This window comes from Sinocyclocheilus anshuiensis, unplaced genomic scaffold (genome assembly GCF_001515605.1).
Source record: "Sinocyclocheilus anshuiensis isolate Anshui unplaced genomic scaffold, SAMN03320099.WGS_v1.1 scaffold472, whole genome shotgun sequence".
NCBI lineage: Eukaryota > Metazoa > Chordata > Actinopteri > Cypriniformes > Cyprinidae > Sinocyclocheilus > Sinocyclocheilus anshuiensis.
In genome coordinates, this window is record NW_015557102.1 from 1,505,055 (window position 1) to 1,524,870 (window position 19,816).

Genomic DNA, 19,816 nt, shown 5'->3' on the forward strand with positions numbered 1-19,816 from the left:
AAAAAACATACACAGACAAAACCAAATTAAACCCTTTGGCTCGTGATGATACATTGAGGTCTTAAGACACAAAACGATCGGTCTGCAAGAAATTGAACAGTATTTATATATTTTTTTTTACCTCTGATCCACCGCAATGTCCAACTGTCCTGAGCGCGTTCACAACACCCGGCGCGTGACGTCAAATAAATATGGTTGGGCAAAAAATTCCACGTTGTCTGATGATATATCAAAATTGTCTTCCATTGTGATGACCTGTACACATCCGCAATCTCTCTGCACTGTGTAAATAATGAGTGACGTATACGCACGACAGATCGCTTCCGCACATGCGTCTACTATCATAGATATGTATAGATGCCCTATTCGACCGCTCCAGATACGTTGACGCGTCCACCATTTTGGAACATATCACAGCCCATAGAAACAGTCACTAATGAGGCATCTACTTATATATATATCTATGTCTACTATGCCAGAGCACGTACACGCGCCAGATGTTGTGAACGCGCTCAGACATTACGGTGGATCAGAGGTAAAAAATGATATAAATACTGTTCAGTTTCTTGCACAGACCGATCGTTTCGTGTCTTAAGACCTCAATTTATCGCCACGAGCCGCAGGGTTTAATTTGGTTTTGTCTGTGTATTAGTGATGCGCGGATGAGCTAAAACGTCACCCGAATCCGCAGCTTCAAATAAATTACCCACCTGTCAACCGCCCGCACCTGTATTTTTGTCTGATTTAGATAACCACACCCGATCATCACATTAGGGTTCGTACGGTCATAAAAAACCTGGAAAAGTCTGTCAATTGCCTGATCGGTCATTGTTGCATCATCACAAAAATTTTTTATTTTCACTTCTTTTTAAGCCATTCGGTACTCGCGGTCTCCAGAGGTGCGTGCGCTCACAGTCACATCCAAAGCGCGTACTGCGAGTACCAAATTGAGAAAGTACTGTCGGGTTTGTCTTAAATTAATGTAAATAGTTGCAAAATAAAACGCATGAGTATCAGTATTGGATCCGTGAAATAGGTCTTGTGACAGCAGCCTAGCTGTGCCGTCTTTTATTAATGTTAATCAAACAACAAAACTTACTGCTCTTGACTAAATAATGTTTTGTTGAATAACTTTTAATGTTAATTTACAGTTTATTCAATTTATGTAGCCTATTTAAAACACGTTCATAATTTAGAAAATGTAGTTAATACTTGCATCATTAATGATTTATTTTATCCACCCGCGACCCACCCGCAAGTAATCAGAATGCATTTTTTTATTACCCGACCCACCCGATCCGCGGATTATCCGCAGCGCCCGCGGATATAACCGCCATCCGCGCATCACTACTGTGTATGTTTTTTTACTCTCGAAGCCGTGGAGCCCATTGACTGTCATTATAAGACTGATAGATTGCAACGGTTTGAGTTAAAAATCTTTGTTTGTGTTCTACTGAAGAAACAAAGTCACCTACATCTTGGATGCCCTGGGGGTAAGCAGATAAACATAAAATTTTAATTTTTCGGTGAGCTACCCCTTTAAGTCAATTAATTTTCAGAATATTTGTTATAATCAGAATATCATATAATTTAAGAATGCACTGTAGCACATTCTGGGTTCATTTTTACAATGGTTTTTAGAATTGCAGTTTTCAAACTTCACGTTTTGTTCTAGAATATGAGTCAAAATGTAGCTTTTCGACTGAACTGCAGTGCACTTTTTCATGTAAACATGGATAAATTCTTTAACAGTTCCTGATTAGTTATGTAATGCGGAAGCATGAATCATTCAAACTCATACAGTATTTCTATTTATGCTTAAAATCTTTAATATTCCTTTTGAACCTTTGTGATTAACACTGTGCATTCAGCAGAACTGTTTACACACCGTAAATTGTCCCTTGGTGACTATAAAGGTCAATGAATGTGAGGTCTCACATAATTTCTAGTTCGTTAAGCAGCATTATCATCTTCTGAAAAAGAGAATCGTGTGCAAGAGTGTCTGTTTGGACTTAACGATAATTTCAGGCAACGAGCGAATCCCAATTGAGAGCTATGAAATATTCAAAGCAACCTACTACTGCAGTGTCTGTGGCTGGAGATAAACTCACCAAACGTGGGCTGTGACCACGCCAGCAAGTCCAGAGGCTCCTCTGTCACCGCCATTAATAAAACATTAGCCTAGAAGGCACACTTTCGGTGGGAAGTAGCCTCACCGGTGTCACCTATAAATCCAGGTCTGTCCGTGGTGCTCAAATTAGGTAAAGTGTGTGTGTGTAGGGGGTAGGGGAGGTTTGAAGTTGGGAACGAAGAGAAGCAATGAGTGCCAGGAATGAAGCTTTGAAAACCTGATGTGTTGGGGTGAAACTTAAGTGTGCGTCCCATTTTAGCAAGCTTTAATGCAGGCCTGGAAGTCATTACTTCCCAAAGAAAATGTGTTGAAACTAAATTCTCTGAGGTTCTTTTAGGTGAAGTAGCTGTTTTTACAGGGAGCTCTAGGAACTGTGTCCCTTATGGTGCAGCTAAAAAAAACATAGTTAGCTATCAAATACAAAAACATTTGGCCAACATGTTCTTCAATGACTTTGGTTTCAGGTAAATTAACTGTAACTGAATTCTGTGACTCAGAACAAGTTTATATATAAACAGTCTGTAGCACAAATGAACATTTGTCAGTCAGTCAGGCTTGTTGGCATATTGGCAGCTGACATTGCAGGAACATCAACTCTATTCCCTTACCCTTTCTCCTGTTAAATGCCCTGTTCATTCTGCAGAGCTTGAGAAGTGCTTGTAAGGTGAGGACGGACTCCAACGAGAAGTCACCTGAAGAAAAAGCACAGAGAAACAGTTTACCTCTAGCTTATCAGTAGCTTGTGGTTTACTTCAGCATTTGCATCTGTAATGAAAGTCAATGGAGGGCACAGTTTTAGTGTGACTGCAGCTTCACACTGAGCAAGTACACACAAAAACAGCCAAACAATTGACCCTTCGCAAAGAAAGGCCCCCCATAGTAACTGTCGCTATGTCCAACAAACTATGGCGCTCTCACGCCACACATCATGTTCTCACACAGTGAAAAATACATTGCAGAACAAAGAGGAAACTGACATTAGGTATAAAACAAAGTCAAAAAGAAAAGAAATTCAAACAATAAATATTGTTATGTGGCTCTTAAATATGTCTTGACAGATTGCGCCTCATGATCATCTCTTCCAGTTTACTAGTTATAGCACAAAATAAAAAAGAATGATCATCAGAAGGTATCTTGTTTCAACCACGGAAAGGCGTCAATACATAATATTTTTCAAGTTCAAGTCCACTGATGTTTGTTTGTCGGACAAAATGGCAAATTCTGCATAGATTGGTCTGACCGCATGTCAATCAAACTCCCAACTACCAATTTCACGAGTTCACACTTACATATAATGAACAGAGTAAAGGTTATGCGTATTTGGCGTGCTGTCCGGGGAGAGAGTTACACAAGTGGAGAACTTAGTGCCCTTCGGTGACTATGGCAGAACTATGCCCTGTGGAGGTTGTAGATTCAATCCCAGGTAGGATGATCCAGCAAGTACTGAGTTACTGAGATTACAAACCTGCAAATTCCTTTACACCCTTAAGCAAGACACTTAACCCCAGGGAGAGTTTGCTACAGTTAGAATCTCCTGCCAATTAGTGCAGTATATGTCACTTACGCTTTGAGTGCTGGATGACAATCCTGTGCAAAGCTGACTAAAAATATTTTATACCTGCTTAAAAGTACATCCTGGCATAGTTTGCTCAGAGTGTTGAAACAGGATTTCTGTGGTTCAGAATATAGCCACCCTTAGTCATATAGGTGACGTCAATTCCTACTTTTGCTGTGGAGTGTTCGCTTGATGTTGAGTCGATGAGTGAGATGACACAGAAGTATGCAAGATCAAAGCTTCAAAGAAATGTTGGAGGCTGAGGCTGTCAAAAACGTTGAACCAAACACATTCAATATCAAAAAGGAAAATTCCTCTGGGCCGATCCTTTTGCATTAGAACAAATACACCTCAGAGACCCCACACAAATGACATACCGTATAATCTCACCAAGCAAAACATATTGTCTTTTTCTTTTAACCCTGGAAAGCCTGACAGAGAAAATTAAATTGAGAAAAATTCATTTTTCTGAAATGGAACAGTTTATTGAACCTTTAGACAATATATATATATATATATATATATACTGTCTATAGACAATACATACACACACACACACACACACACACACACACACACATACATATATAAATATATATATTATATATATGTATAATACTTTGCATATATATATATATTTTTTTTTCAGTATCATGTTTAATAAATCAGGCTTTTATGGCTAATAAATAAATATACCTAAGTACGCCTCGATTTTATTCAGATGTAAAAATCGATTTGTTGCAGAAGCTGATATTTATATGGCCAAAAAGTAAGATGAAACTTTGACAGCTTATAATGTGAATCAATAAGATCTTTATAATTTTGTAGAAGACTACTGGCATAAATAATATAAATATAATTATGAATATTATTATATAAATATTGTCACTTTGAATCTCTCAATAATGTCTCAGTTAAGATGATATTTAAGTGCCTAGTTTTATAATCAAAGCTCATTACATATAATGCAATGTAATAAATTATAACTGAGAGATGTACAAATAAACATTCCTCAAAAACCTGATTTGAGGATATCCTCATATTTTAACATGATTTTTATTTTAAAAACAAAAAAAGGACAGTCAAGTAAATTTGAGTTGCATAAATCCAGTAAGTGTTCATCTTGAAATATTAATAATATTTCCAAATAAAAATCAGTAAAGATTTCACAGCAAAAAGACAGATGTACTGTACCATGACCTGAAGGGGGCTTTTTTTTTTTTTCAAAATTATACAAAAAAAATTGCTAAAAAGTATAAACTATCAATCCGATGACAGAGAGCATGTATTAGATAGTGTAAAACAGGTTTTTCCACAATGTTTTGATCATTGGAATTGGATCATTGGAATTTAGAGGCCTTAGAAATTTGCCTATCAAATCTGATACAGAAGGCTTTATAGGACTAAGGTTGAACACTGCAAAGACAACAATGCAATCATCAGATTCAGTGCCATCTCTACTGAAAGCTTTCAGCATTTCAGTTGATTTGATTTGACGCAAAGCTTCCAGAGCATTGTGATGGTGCTGTGCCACGTTTGGCTCGATCGCTCAATGACAGGAGCAGGAGTCAAGTGGCTTCTATGAAGCCCTGAACAACAGGGAAACACATCACTTCCTTTTATCAGAGTCAAAGCTTTGCTCTCTGTCTGAACTGCAGCGCAAAAGACCCTTAGCTCAAAATACTTCATCTTGCGCCAGCACTTCAGCCCGTCAATCAAGAATCGTCCTCAGAGAAGGGAATGGAAGAATGAGAAAATATCGGAAAAACGATGTGCAGAAGAGAGAGGGCCAATTTGACAGCTTGCGTTCAGGAAAGTTGCTAAGCCTGAGTTTTCCTGCTTGAAGTGCTGCTTAATCTTTCATTTCTGACAGTCTTCCATTTAGGGTGAATGTGAAAAAAATGATGTGATCTTAGAAAAAAATGAGAGGGAAGAGCAACATGTTAAAAATATGCATGAAGTGATACATTAAAGAGGCCACTCGTGCATTTAAGGAAGGATTAGTTTAATGAGACACAAGGATTTATTACTCTTGACTGAGCATGACAGCCTGTGTCTTAAAATGGCACATATAATCTCACAACTTTGACACGAGGCTTGAAGCGTGGTGACCTTTCCAAGTTCAGAGGTTTAAAGGCAACACATAAAAAAAAATAGAAACTCTAAAACTAGTTGCTGTGCATTTTACATGGTCTTAACACAGAATGGCACATATTGGCACCAACACAGAAAGGCACATGCGTATTTTTGTCACGAATGTAATGCAAAGGTTCAAATGAATTCGGAAAGGCAAGCGGAAATGAGATATAAATTATTTTTCATCACTTCGGTGATTTGGTACGACTACGTTCACATCAGAAATGAACCATACCAGAGTTTGCGGGTGCGTTGACATTATTCGACAAACTTGGGTGTGCACCACAAGTGTTAGTGTGAAAGTTTCCTAAGTTATTTTATGTCTACAGAGAAAACTCTTCTGAACTTGTTTCAAATTTTACATACATTTTATATAAACTTGTAAGATATATCTCTCTAAAGTCAGGGCAGTCCTCCAGCCCTAATTTAAGACACCTGAACCAGCTAATCAAGGTCTTCAGGCAGAGCCCCTTAAAAGCAAGCCTCCAAGGTTAGCAAAAAAAAAAAAAAAAGGCATAACACTGCAGTGCACCCCTGGTGAAGAGACGAAGATTTTAAATTGAAAACTCTCATTTTTGATCATATGAAATCTGGGCACACTTGATAAAATCCTCCAAGGTTAGCAAAAAAAAAAAAAAAAGGCATAACACTGCAGTGCACCCCTGGTGAAGAGACGAAGATTTTAAATTGAAAACTCTCATTTTTGATCATATGAAATCTGGGCACACTTGATAAAATCAATCATTGTTGAGATCCAAAACTCTAGCAGATATGAGAGAGAAATTTGTCTTTTTTTACAAGAAAAAATCCTGAGAAACAGGAAATATTAATGTAAACAATTAAAAAAGGAGATCAAATTTAATGTTAATTTCTTATGTAAACATGAATTTCTGTGTACTAGCTACATCAAATATACTGCATAAAAACATTTAATGTAATACAAAGTGACAGTTAGAAAAAATACTTTTCTTTAAAATAAATGGTACTTTAAACAAACATATGCTGTTTCACTGGAAAACAGAGATATTTTAATTAAAATTATGAGGTCAAAATAAAATATGCATTGGTGAATCATTCACAATAAAATAAATAAAATGCACTTTGTAAAATAAGTTGGGTGAATTCTGCTTTCGTGCCAAATTTAAATGTTTGGATGAATGTTTGAAAAGCCGTGAGCCTACACACAAACAATGGAACTTATTCACCATTAAAGATTATTCAGCCAAGTGTTACGCTAGCTTTTTGACAAATTGGAAATATGTGTTATCAATGAAAGATAAGGCTTTAAGATGATTTTATATATTTAAATAAAAACCACGATCTGACCAATGTAAAATAATGGGTCTAATTATATTCTTTATGCAGAGACAGCTCAGTGGCTTGAAACTGAAAAACACTCTTGACAATGTCATTTAAAGTTGAGGTGTGAAACGAGAGATGGGTAACAGGGAGCACAGGAAGCAATCTCATTCCAATCATCTTCCATTTCAGGATACATATCAAATCACATTTAGCTGCAGATTTTAAATGGGGCTGGAAATAAGTGTAGTGATTCCCAAGGACCAAAGTGAAATGGTGTGCACACATACATGCACATGCCACTAACTGACAGGCATCAGATCATGACCGGGAGAGCCTGATGTCTTGAATCTTCACGAAGCTTTAATGGGGTGCACTTGTTCAATCTTTTCATACATTATATGCTGCTTATTTGTAATGTCTGCAGGGATGATATGCTTGCAAATGGATGACGGCTTGTATGTGACGGAAGCTAAATCACTAATAACTTGAAACACCCCTGGCAAACCCCAAACTCTTGTATGTGATGAATAGGCATACAATTCTGTCTTAAAGATGCTCTATTTGTTTTGCTGGTTCTTCTTTGTACCAAAGATATATGGGCATTTTCCACTCATTTACATTCTGATGGATCCTTTCCATCACTCTGACTGGGCCTTCATTGTTACGAGTCTTTAGCATGTACATTGTGTTTAATATTTGTTCTACTTCATTCTTCTAAAAGCACGGTAAGGTAAATGTTTCTTCTCATTATTTTTATTAATAATAAAACATTGACTTTGCCTGTTGGCTACTTTCCAGAGTACACGTTAAGCAAAGTCAAAGATGCATTTTGACAAGGTTTTGACTAGAAAATGACCAGATATGAGTATATGAATAACCTTATAAAACTAAACTGTAAAAATCTATCATTTATCACTGCAGGTTTTCTCCTTCAAGACAGAGGACAAGCAATTTTTTCTGCATTGCCTCAAAAATACGCTCAAGATGGCGGCGCGTTCACACGCTGCGGCTTCTCTCTCTCCCGACAGAAAGGTGTTTTCGTAATAAAGCAGACTTGACTTGACTTGACTTGAAAATGCATGATCTGCAGCTCTATTAAGCAAAAAACGACATTGCTATCAATCAGTTACGCACATATTCTTACAGTGACAGATCCACTACAGGCTTCTAGAGAACCAGTACTAAAATAAAAAAAGTGAGGGGTCGTCCAGAGTATCTCGAGGAAGGTCAGGTCATCACTCAAGAAAAATGTTCTCATAGCAGATAGACATGCAAAAATCAATGCAGGCTCTCAAATCCATCTTGAATCCATATTTTAGATGCTGCTGCCTGTACCAGGCTTTCTAAAGAAGCTTAACCAAGACTTTTCTGGATTTTTCAGCGATTCACAGTCTACATTTTCTTGGTAAACAGCAGCATTGCTGGTCAACCAGCATTTAAATTCATATAAAACCCCCTAAAGCAGAATGGAAAATGTCTAGACACTGCAGCTAGGTTACTGCATAAATTCGTTTACATAGTTTTATCCAAACCAGACGTCCTTAATTACCTATTTAATAGAAAAAGACAAACACAATCCATAAATTGTATGCCTGGTAAAGAAAAAAGAAGTCAATAACCATCTGTGTGTATGCATAGGGCTCCAACATTCGGCTTCTGCTACCAACTATTAATAAATCAGGAAAAGGAGTTTTACATTACAGATATGGAGACCAAAAGGGACGTGCTGCTCCGTGAAGCATATAATCTCATTATCAGGACTGTTAAGAAAGCCAATTAGAGTTTAAATCAGCAGACGGGATAATTCAGAGTTGAATATGCAGCAAGATGTCCTGCTGTATTAGTAGAAACACCGAGAAGGTCATCTCAAACAGTCTCAACGAAATGCAAACTCTTTGTACAGACAAAAACTTTTCAGGGTGCAGATCATCCTTGTAGTTTGCATTGCACACTATTGATTGATACATATTTGCAATATACAAAAGGTTGAAATTTGCCTTTGGACTTGGCATGCAGAATATCAAGAATTTTTCATATGAAGGAGAAGAAATGATTGGTAAGGTAGCAAACATGGTGACACTTTACTGTAGTCCTAATGAATCGGTCAGTGGTACAGTGGATCTACAGTGTATCAATGAGCCATACTGGCACGTTTCAAGGGTCCCAGTGTATAATCGAACACACACCAAGAGGCCCATCAGTGTTGTTCAGGTCTCATGGGCAGTGCCTACACTTGACAAGACAAAGCACTCTGGAATAATGAAGTAGGTTCATAAATCTTAGCTGGTGACTTTGAGCATGCGTTCAATCCGTTTTTATAATTTTCCTCTAATCTTCATGGCTGTTTCTGCATGATAAGGACTTTCCCTGGTGAAATGCTGCAACTTCTCCAGTCACTTAAAATATGCCCATATTTTACTGTCAGGCATTGATTTCTGAGGGCCCATTTCCTCTTCCCTATGTGCAGCGGTAAAGTAGCTCAAGGACAGACTAAAGCAATTTCAGTCATTTGGCTTGTTTTTCGTCAAATAAATTTGAATGAGCAAGAGGCAGCAGGAGAAAGCAAAAGCAAACTGATGAATCTGATGTTCAAGTGGTCCCGTCAAAGTTGATTGAGCTAAACACCCCAGCCGAATGAATAACTGCTGGTTTTTATTAAGCAAAGGAAAATCAAATAACGAGATGTACTGAGGTTCTCTAAGGGAAACACATTTCCTGCAAGTAAACAAGGGCTGTATCGGACTTCACATTGACTAGTGTAGACATTCTACAATTGTTCTTTGCAATACATTATCAATAAAATAAAGGATGCTTAAATAGAAACAACTCGGGCAGGAATACAGATGCAAAGATACAGGACTGATATAAGTATACAAAATACAAGTTTACCATTAGGAGTCTGCAGGGCAGTAAAAGTTTTACATTGGGATGTGAATTCGCAGGGCAGCTAGTTAGTAATTTTATTTCTGTAGATATCAGAAATTTGAACAGCATTGCATTGTGTGGTAATTTATTCCCAACTGAATCAACATCTCTGAGTTTACATGGAGGATTTTGGAAACTGGACACTGAAATGAATGCAAAAGTGCAAAGTTTTGTGAGTAACTGCTTGTAAATATAGGCATGAATTCCCTAGATTAACTTCACTGTAACTCTATTATACTGGAGTACCGAACCTGTGATCATTAATACCCATAGCAATGTTTTGGGGTAAAGGATGCATTACCATCCAGCATTTTCTATTGTAAACCACTACACAATTCTTATATACAACATGATTAACACTTACAAGAAGATTTACAACCATATTTAGCTGCAGTGTGTATTTGTCATTGCCTGTATGAAAAACCTCCCTCTTCCCCCACGAGTTTCATCACGAAAGAGCCATACAAATATATATTTTTTTACAGTTCCACTGAGAAACAATTATATTCTGAATAGTGCTTATACCAGTGTAATATTGTCTCTTTACCAAGGGAGGGAATCAATAACGGAGCATGTCCAAGCTGCTTCTGAAAATCCATTTACATGCACATATAAGCTCATTTTCAGCATTGTTGATATTCTGAACTATTTCTCTCGCCACAAGATAGTTATTTTATGATATGAGGTGCATATGAAAAACTTTTCCTAAAAAAACATGGTAGAGCTCACAGAGCTGCATTTCTAGAGCAGAACACTAAACAGAGCATATAATCCCCTTAAGATACATGATCCCTGTACATGACAATGTGCCAAAGATATATATAAAACAGCCAGTGTTGCCAAAAAGTGTTTAGTATAAGAACTAAAATGCAGTAAAAATTTACTATTAAAAAAATCACATATTGTTTATGATTAAATGAAAGAATAATTGTATTATATAATTTTAGGTCCTAGATAGTCCTAGAGTGTACTTAGTGAGTCATATTCAATGCACCATTTGATGAGGTGAAGGGCAGAAACGAATACATTCTCATGGTTAATGAGCATGTTTTTCCAAAGAACGGGTAAAACAGGCCATGCTAGAATGTGACTGAGAACAAGAAACAAGCAAAAGCAGCAACAAATGTCTCTGTGCATGCTGCCATCCCCTTAGCAACAATACCAACATTACGTCAAAAAAAGCAAATGGTGATAATTCATAATTTAGCATCCTGAATAATGAAAGGCTCCTAAAATAAACCCAGACAGCAGATAAAAGGTGGTCTGTAAAGGCCATGCTAATACCTGGCACATCATCTCAGCTATGTAAATAAGCAGCACAAAGGGTAAAGTACAGCACATGCGTGCAGCTTAAATTTTTTGTTGATATTGAGCAAACCCACAAAATGGGTATGAGTTTAAATTCAAATTAGGCTGACTGCCTGTCACATCACTCTAGTTTGTCAATTTACAATTTAATTGTAATGTTAAGTAGTTTAACAACTTAAGCTTCCCTTTTGTTTTAACTAGAAAACCACCAGGGATGTGACATTTTTGCAAAACATTTTTGCAGCATATCAGAAAGATTTAAAAACTTTTTTTGCTTATGTCTCATAAAGTTGCTCACAAATTATTTTTGGCAAAAAGAAGAGAGAGTGATAATACAGCCAAATATTCATGCAGATATACAATACATTCAAAATTTATTTTTCTTATGTTAAGATGTTTTTAATGAAGTTCCAAACGTAGGTTCGGGAGAAGCCTAATCATTCAGTCCTGTCAATCATTATTATGAGCCTAGCATAAGCAGCTCTCATTGTACCGTCCTAGCGTCACTTCTTCCGGCATCCCTCCACCTCCCCATCTCCTCCTCTATTTATGTTTTTTTCCATCTAGGTAGTACCGCAATGGGGGGTTGAACTCGGCGCTCGAGCCGAGCCTCGGGTTCGAGCCTCCATTAAGGACAGCAAGCCAAGTTCGTTTACCATTAACCATCAGGACTGGATGGGCAGGCGAACTCGTGAATCATTTTTAAACTGGCTATCTTTGGCTTACTATGGCGCAGCCTCATCAAGTAATATTATAATTCTTAAATATAATTCTTTAGAATATAAAGAAAATGCTAAGCAAAGGTTAGTAACAGTCACAGTATAAGTTCCAAACATGATCTATATAATGATTAATTCTTTTCTCCTTTCAACTTTTCGCCATTTTTTCAAAAGTTGAAGAACAAGTGCTTTCATAGTGCAAACTGACCAACAGAAATTAGTCTTACATTCAGCAGATAACCCAGCCCATTAAACTTAAACTTTTTAATCAACAATAAAGCACAATAAAGACACTTTATAAATACTTGATACTGTATTTATGTATTGTAGCTTGAAAACCTACTCATATAGTCACATTCAATTAAATACTGAATTTTATTTAAAATAAAATTCCAAGTAGGTGGCAGGTAGGTTATCAAATTAATTGGTGAATCCTTTTTTTATAGTAAATGAATCATCTGAATGAACTGATTCAGTAAAACAAATTCTCAATACTTCATATAGATACAAAAGTCTGCAAAGTGTGTTTGCAAATATGCAAATAGGCAACATGTAGCCATGAACCGTGCTGTAAGGGTTGAAAATGAGCAGTGCCAACTGCTGTTGTGATTTTCTGGAGGGGCTAAGTTTTGGGGGGAGGGGAGGAGTGGAAACTAATAGGTTTAAAATGATATCCATCCATCTTAGTTTGTGTAGTGCACCTATTCATGTCAACCAAACGGCCGCTTCATAAATGATCTTAATGCATCATGTAGCTTTTTAATCATGTTTTCATGAACGATGTTGGTTTGATTTTGCACTTAATGAGGGTTACTGTATAATTCATTTAATTCAAAGTGGACATCATTACTTAAATAGTGTGCAAGATATTCTGTCCAACCAATGCATTTTTGTCCACAAAAAAGGTGCATCGCTGGGTAAGAAACAAAAGCAGGCTATGAAGTCAATGCCAAACAGAGACCAGAGCATTTGCCAGCCACATAAAGGGCTGTCTAATGCACAAGCACACACACATAAACAATTTCGGCACAGATAAAGCAGGGGAGAGGACATAATGACAATGAACCAAGCCAGCTCAAGCGCTTCACAGCTCACATCAAAAGCAACAGCGTTTTTTTTTCATAGATGCTCCCATAAAGCCTCTGCTTTAGTGCTGCCTAATGCAGATATACCCAGGGCAAGCATTTGTTTGTGGGGTAAGTATGTCACCAGTAAATTAGAATGTCTTCCAGAATCCAAACCAGATCCTCTTTGGCCCCAATTCAGGGAAGACCCGGAGGGAAGACAAGAAAGCTGTGCAGTCAATAAAAACCAAACACAACAACCAAGCTTCTGTGTGAAAAAAAAAAACGCATTTACCTAACAAACAGTGTACCACATAGACTTTAGATTATCAATACGGACAATAAAATTCTGTGATTAAACTAACTGGGGAGTCTTGATAAGCAATGGTGAATGGACCAGCTAAACAGAGGGCGGTGATATATTTATGGCTCTTTCTCTCTAGAGCAGGTCTGGTACAGGAGAGATAAGACCCCTCTTCCCTGCACAGGTAATACAAAACACCTGTAAAGTAACCCTGTGGGCTGTTCAATGCATTGTGGTTGAATAAAAAGTGAGGGCTACAATATATCTAAGTCATTATTGACTAAATGCACCAGTGGTTACATAAAGGCAGCAAGCACTGGAATGTACAGACTAGAATGTGCAATTATGCTTAGACTATTAGTTAGTCTGCAGAGTTCACAGCGCTTCATTATGTTCGTGGTGTGGTGTAGTGGTTAAACATGTGAACTGGTAACTCTAGGTTCAAACAGGTGATCCCAGAATGCAAAAGAAGATGTTGGTAAGCAAACAGTTTTGTTTACCGTTGACTTCCATTATATGGATAAAGTGACATTTCTTCAAATATCTTCTTATATATGTTCTGCCAAAAAAATAAAATCAAGTTTGGAATTACATGAATATGAGTAACGATGACAGAATTAATTTGTAATTTTTGGGTTAAGAATGTCAGGTCTGTTTAATATAGTTTTAACTATACATTTAACAGCACTAAGGAAGAAATGTAAAAAAAACATTGCGTCAGTTGTATTTTTAAATGTCTTAAGGTTTCTAGAATGTGTCAAAATAACAAATAACGTAGTAGTTGTATAGAAAACATAGATGGCCATTACCATGCATCTGCTCTTTTACATGTATATAATCTTTGATTATGGGTGGAAAACTTGTTTGCCTTCAAATATTCCAAGAAATAAAAAATCCAGACAGAATAACGTAACTCAAGAGCTGAAAAGTGCACATTATGCAGATAATTTCACCTGCCATCTAAAGGCAACCATTACATTTTCATAATAGTCTATTGTATGATGGATGCACTGCACAGCTGGTTCTTTATCTCCACATTTTCCCCATAATATCACTTTGACTGTGCACTCTGTCTTCTTTTCCCTGCTTTTTCATTTCATATCTACAGTTCACCTCACAGCATTCCGTCTCTCTCTCTGCTTCTTTCTCTCAAAGCATAATAAGATAACGCTCTGTCTGAATATTGATTACTCATATAATGGAAACACACACTACTCCAGAGAAATATGAATGGAACACAGGAAATCCCAAAAGAGGTGCAACTTGCTGCACTGGTTCGGGATTTACATCTCAATCTCATACACTGACAGGCAAACTCCTGCATCTGAAAATTAGAAATGTATGAAAACAGCTATACATTTCATTACAAATCCTAAACAATGCATTATTAATTAATTCTTGAACTTGAACAGAATGTCAACAGTCAAAACATAGTGGTAGGCTCACCTGGACTGAAACCTGGCTTGTATATCACTGGACCATGCTGCCTGCAAACCTACAGCCTTCTATCAGACAGAAGAGTAAAAGTCTGAGTTAACCTTAAAAGGACCTTGCCAACAGCCCAGTCTATTAACTGACTAATCTTGATACATATTACACAAAAAAGCACTTCCGAAATCATTAGATCTAATCTGATTGACTGGCATTATGCAACTTGTCAAGGTATCACAGTGTGCAGGGTTTTAAAGGTATAGTTCACCCAAAAATTTAACTTTTCCTTAAAGGGGTCATGTTGCTAAAAAGAACATTATTTTGTGTATTTGGTGTAATGAAATGTGTTTATGCGGTTTAAGGTTCAAAAAACACATTATTTTCCACATACTGTACATTATTGTTTCTCCTCTATACCCCGCCTTTCTGAAATGCGTAGATTTTTACAAAGATCATCGGTCTGAAAAGCGAGGTGTTCGCTGATTGGCCAGCTATCCAGTGTGTTGTGATTGGCCGAATACCTCAAGCATGTGACGGAAATGTTACGCCCCTCACCATACTGTGATGCCGTCTCCCGGCACGACCAGACAAAACAATAAAACCCATTACAAACGAGGCATTTGTTGCATCCAGTGGGGACATAATTACGGATTATAATGACTATCAGGAAACAGTCCTCCATAAAATGCGCAGCACACATCTTAATATTTTGGTTGAACTGTTCTGAAACAGTGTCGTAAATACAACTTAATTACTGATTTCTAGTCGTGTCCTTCCAAAAGAGCCGGTGGCTTGAGTGAGTGGAGGCCGGCGGGCTTGCGGCAACCACATGTGACGACCCCGGGCTGGACTCCGCTTCGTCCACAGTGAAAGCCGATCCGGCGATCCACAGCGCGAAGTTGATGTATTTCCTCAGCAACCAGCACGGATCAGCTCTAGGCATGACGAAGCGGATATCGTCCTCTTTTGGAAAGCCAAACAAAGTAGTTTCGCTTTCACAACGAAACACACGGCAACAACAATACTACAGCGAGAATCAAAGTTACGCCTTCTTTCTTTGCGTGCACATTTGGGTTGTGTTATGCAAATCTTCCCACATCGTGACGTAGACACGTGGGGGCATGTTAGAACGAGCCGTTTTAGGAAGGCGTGGTTGACTCAACTTTTATAAAGAATATCTCTTTGGATTTGAGACTTTAGTCTTTGCAACTTTACAGATCATCTTTATGCACCAAGAGCTTGTAACACTCCAAAGAGAAAGGAAAAATTGAAATCGCATCATATGACCCCTTTAATTACTCATGTCATTCCAAAAGCATATGATTATGTTTTTCTGCAGAACACAAAAGCAGACATTTTAAAGAAAGTTGGTATGGTTGGTTTTTTAGTATTGACAAAGCACATTTTTGTATGTTCCACAAAAGAAATAAAGTAATTTTGAATGACATTAAGTTAATTTTTAGGTGAACTATCTCTTTAAGGTTTACAAGGGGCCATTATGATGAGTGCTATTCAGAAAAACTAGGGACAATGACCTATAAAAATGTTCACAGTAAAAAAAGGAAAGATCTTTCCTTGCGAAAATATATTACAAACAATTTGACATACTTTTGAATAGACATACTTTCTCATTTCCATCATTTTCTGTACAGATTTTCTAGACTGGGACTGCTTTGGCATTGTGTGTTTTTTTTTTCTTCCCCACACTGTCTATTATAGTAGTATCATCGATTTCAAATGTACCAGCCCCTAAACTAAATTAAGTTTTTTGACACTTTACATGCTGGTCAGATGGGCTCTTCCTGACAGAGTGGATGATTCTTGGCCAGAAGAAGCATTTAAAGGGTTGAATGTGGAGAACGGCAATCATCAAATCTCCTATTCTTTTAAAGAGGTTTGGCTTATAAATCCTTAATTTCAAGGTCAATTTGGCCAAACACTTCAAAAGCATTGTTGAAAACAGACTAGCAATTTTAGTAAACTGTTCACACAAACATTTTGTTTTAGTCAGACAATAAACACACACACATTCAGCAAAGCCCTCAATCAATAATGCGTTGCTCCATCTCACCACAACTGATAACCTTGAGATGTCAAATTCTATTTGCTTTACAACAAACAGTATGTAATAATTCCTCCATCCATATTTTATCATTTGTGACATCTGGGGGCAATAACGCAGATTAAGTTAAGTAGCTGGCATAGTTTCCCCTTATGAAACAAATAAGTCCAATTGTTAAATGGAGAGCAGCTGCACAGCAGTTCCTCTACATAAAGCATTTGGAATTGAATCAAACAAGCAAACATGAGTAATACCTTACTGTACTCAAAGGAAAAATTGACCCAGTAAAGACATGTGACAATTGCCTCAACAACAGCAATGTAAAATATCTGTCACGAGACCTGAAATGCTGTGAGAGGGATTTTAGTTTGGCTAATCTAAGCCTCATTCCACTTCTCTTTATCCCCAGAGTTATGCTTCCTGTTTTCTCCTAGAGAGGAAACAGTGTAATGAGTGCATTCTGAAGGAGGCTATGGGCGTCTCCAAGAGCAAAATAGACTTTCCAAAGTGTACAATGTTATTTGGACGGCACCCAGAGAGACACTCCCAGGAAGTCTCAGGGTGGACACCTTAAAGGACTCCCTGAATCTCTTCCTGCATACATTCTTAAGCAACAATGCCATATGTCTTTCATCTCACACAGCTTTTTCTCCAAAGCACCTCCAATTTTTCAAAAACGCATTATGTTAGCTCTTTGTGGATCAGACTGTGGATCTTTGAACAACTTTATACTACATCTACACCGACCTGGATTTAGTTTGACAATAAATTCTCACACTTCCTCCTGTAGGGAAGGTCAGATTTGACTATTTTTAGAACTCTGTGGCTTTGTTCAGAAAATGGAATGCTTTGATGCAAATCCATTTAGTTTTTGGTAGTACAAACAGCAAATCAACAACAACAACAAATCATTGCACAATATTGTGTCCAAATTAGGACAGTCAACAATTATTGCGATAACCAAGTAACAGGTCATTTATTTTGACCATTAATCAAATAATCAGTTAAATTAATAAATATAAAAAAATTGGAGCTGCACAATTAGTCATTAAAAGATCGCAATCTCGATTCAAACACCAACACAATCTTATTTCTAAATGACAACGATTCGTCTGTGTCTACTAAACCTAGGGCTGCACAATTAATCGAATTTCTAATCGCAATTACAATTATGGCTCCCACAATTACGTAATCGTTCAAAGCGGCAATTAATCGTTCAAAGTCCACTTATGTTATTCTGCATGCTTAAGATATGTTTTTTTTCTTTTTACATGTTATCATAAGGGTTTTTCCATTGTTTTAGTTTTAGTATAACATTATTATACCATTCATATTTTTACTTTTTTATAATTTAAAGAAGAAACCAATCCGATGTATATTTGACATATGAGGCTTAATACTATAGAAAAGCACTAAAGGTTTTTCAGTTAGAGTGTTTTCAGCTTGTTTATTTTCATATAAAAATACGGCATGCAGTAGCATCAAACAATGGTATAAACATCATTCAATGTAAATTGTGATAATCGTAATTAATAATCGCAATTACAATTTCAAGGGAATAATCGACAATTATGATTTTTGTCATAATCGTGCAGCCCTAACTAAACCTTTGACAAAGTCATACCAGAACATTCAAATCTGTGTTTGCACTGTCGCTGACACATAGAAAGCACTTATCACTGCCTAGTGAGTCGTGAATGAGTTAGTGTGTAAACATGAATATGTGTAAAACACTGCCTGCTTATATTCTTTCATGCACCTCATGAGTTCAGCAATGCAGTAAGCTGTCATGATATACAAGGGCAGGGGCAAATTCCCTCTTTCCACACTGACAGCTCTCAGTTGTTGTATGAAAAAATCTCTTGCCGTTGTTACTAGCAACCCATGTACATACACCAGTTATTGACTGAACAAACAGATCAGATTTCACTCGCAAAATGACAGAGCAGACAGTGAATACATAAACATCAGATTTGAAAAACAAAAAGGATTTGTGTATAGCGTGTGTCAAATATTACTTATAATACTTTTATTTTCATTGTCCCTAATGCTTTTAGAGCTAATCTACTATCTGTCTACTAACCCATCACCATCAAAAAGACCATTTTAGTCCCAATGCCTAGAGCTGCTATATTGATATCTTCTTAATCTATCCTATTGCTATATTAACAAAGCTTTGAATGAGGAGAGAAATTTCTGCCAATTCATTGAGGGGAAAATTAGTTCATTAACACACACAGACAAAATAAATGCTTTCTTCAAGATTATAGCATTCTTAAAAATAACACAACTGTGTAATATACAATGTTTATTCAGGTAACATTTATTCAGGTAACCTGTTTATCAGGTAACATCAGAAGGCCAATGCAACAATTTCATGAGGGTTCATGAGTGTCAAAATGCTTTATTAGCACTGAAGAGAATAGCAGTATATAAATTATGTATATTTTGTTGTGACCATGAGCACCAGGCTTTAATAACTTACTTTCACATAGTCTGAGACAGAATTATAGTGCTATAATGACAGCCCTATGATAGAACTGGGGACATTTCTGGAACACAATCACAATATTATAAATCTACCGCTCAAAAAACAAACAAAAAAACAGTCAATTCATGGTGGGGCATAACACACCCTCCTGAAGAATAAATGTATAAAATCATCCAGCCCACATTAGCTGTTCATTCCAGTGTGATCGGTCATGGGATCGGTCACAGGAAACAGAAAACTGAAGATGGAAAATGACTGATGCAGGTCCTTCAGACCACTTAAAGGGGTCATCGGATTCAAAATGCACTTTACTTGTTGTTTGAACATAAATGTGTGTTGGAAGTGTGTGTACACATCCACCCTATAATGATAAAAATCCACCCAGTGT

General features: G+C 37.0%; 1 protein-coding gene across 4 annotated transcripts in view; it reads right to left on the bottom strand.

Moving 5' to 3' along the window:
- LOC107677600 (PTB domain-containing engulfment adapter protein 1-like) overlaps window positions 1-19,816 on the bottom strand; it is a 64,333-nt gene that overhangs the window by 26,260 nt on the left and 18,257 nt on the right. For all 4 annotated transcript variants that reach the window (XM_016472549.1, XM_016472546.1, XM_016472547.1 and 1 more), the window contains exon 2: window positions 2,740-2,823. In XM_016472549.1, coding sequence (XP_016328035.1) covers window positions 2,740-2,823 — 84 coding nt within the window. The remainder of the gene's footprint in view (window positions 1-2,739; window positions 2,824-19,816) is intronic.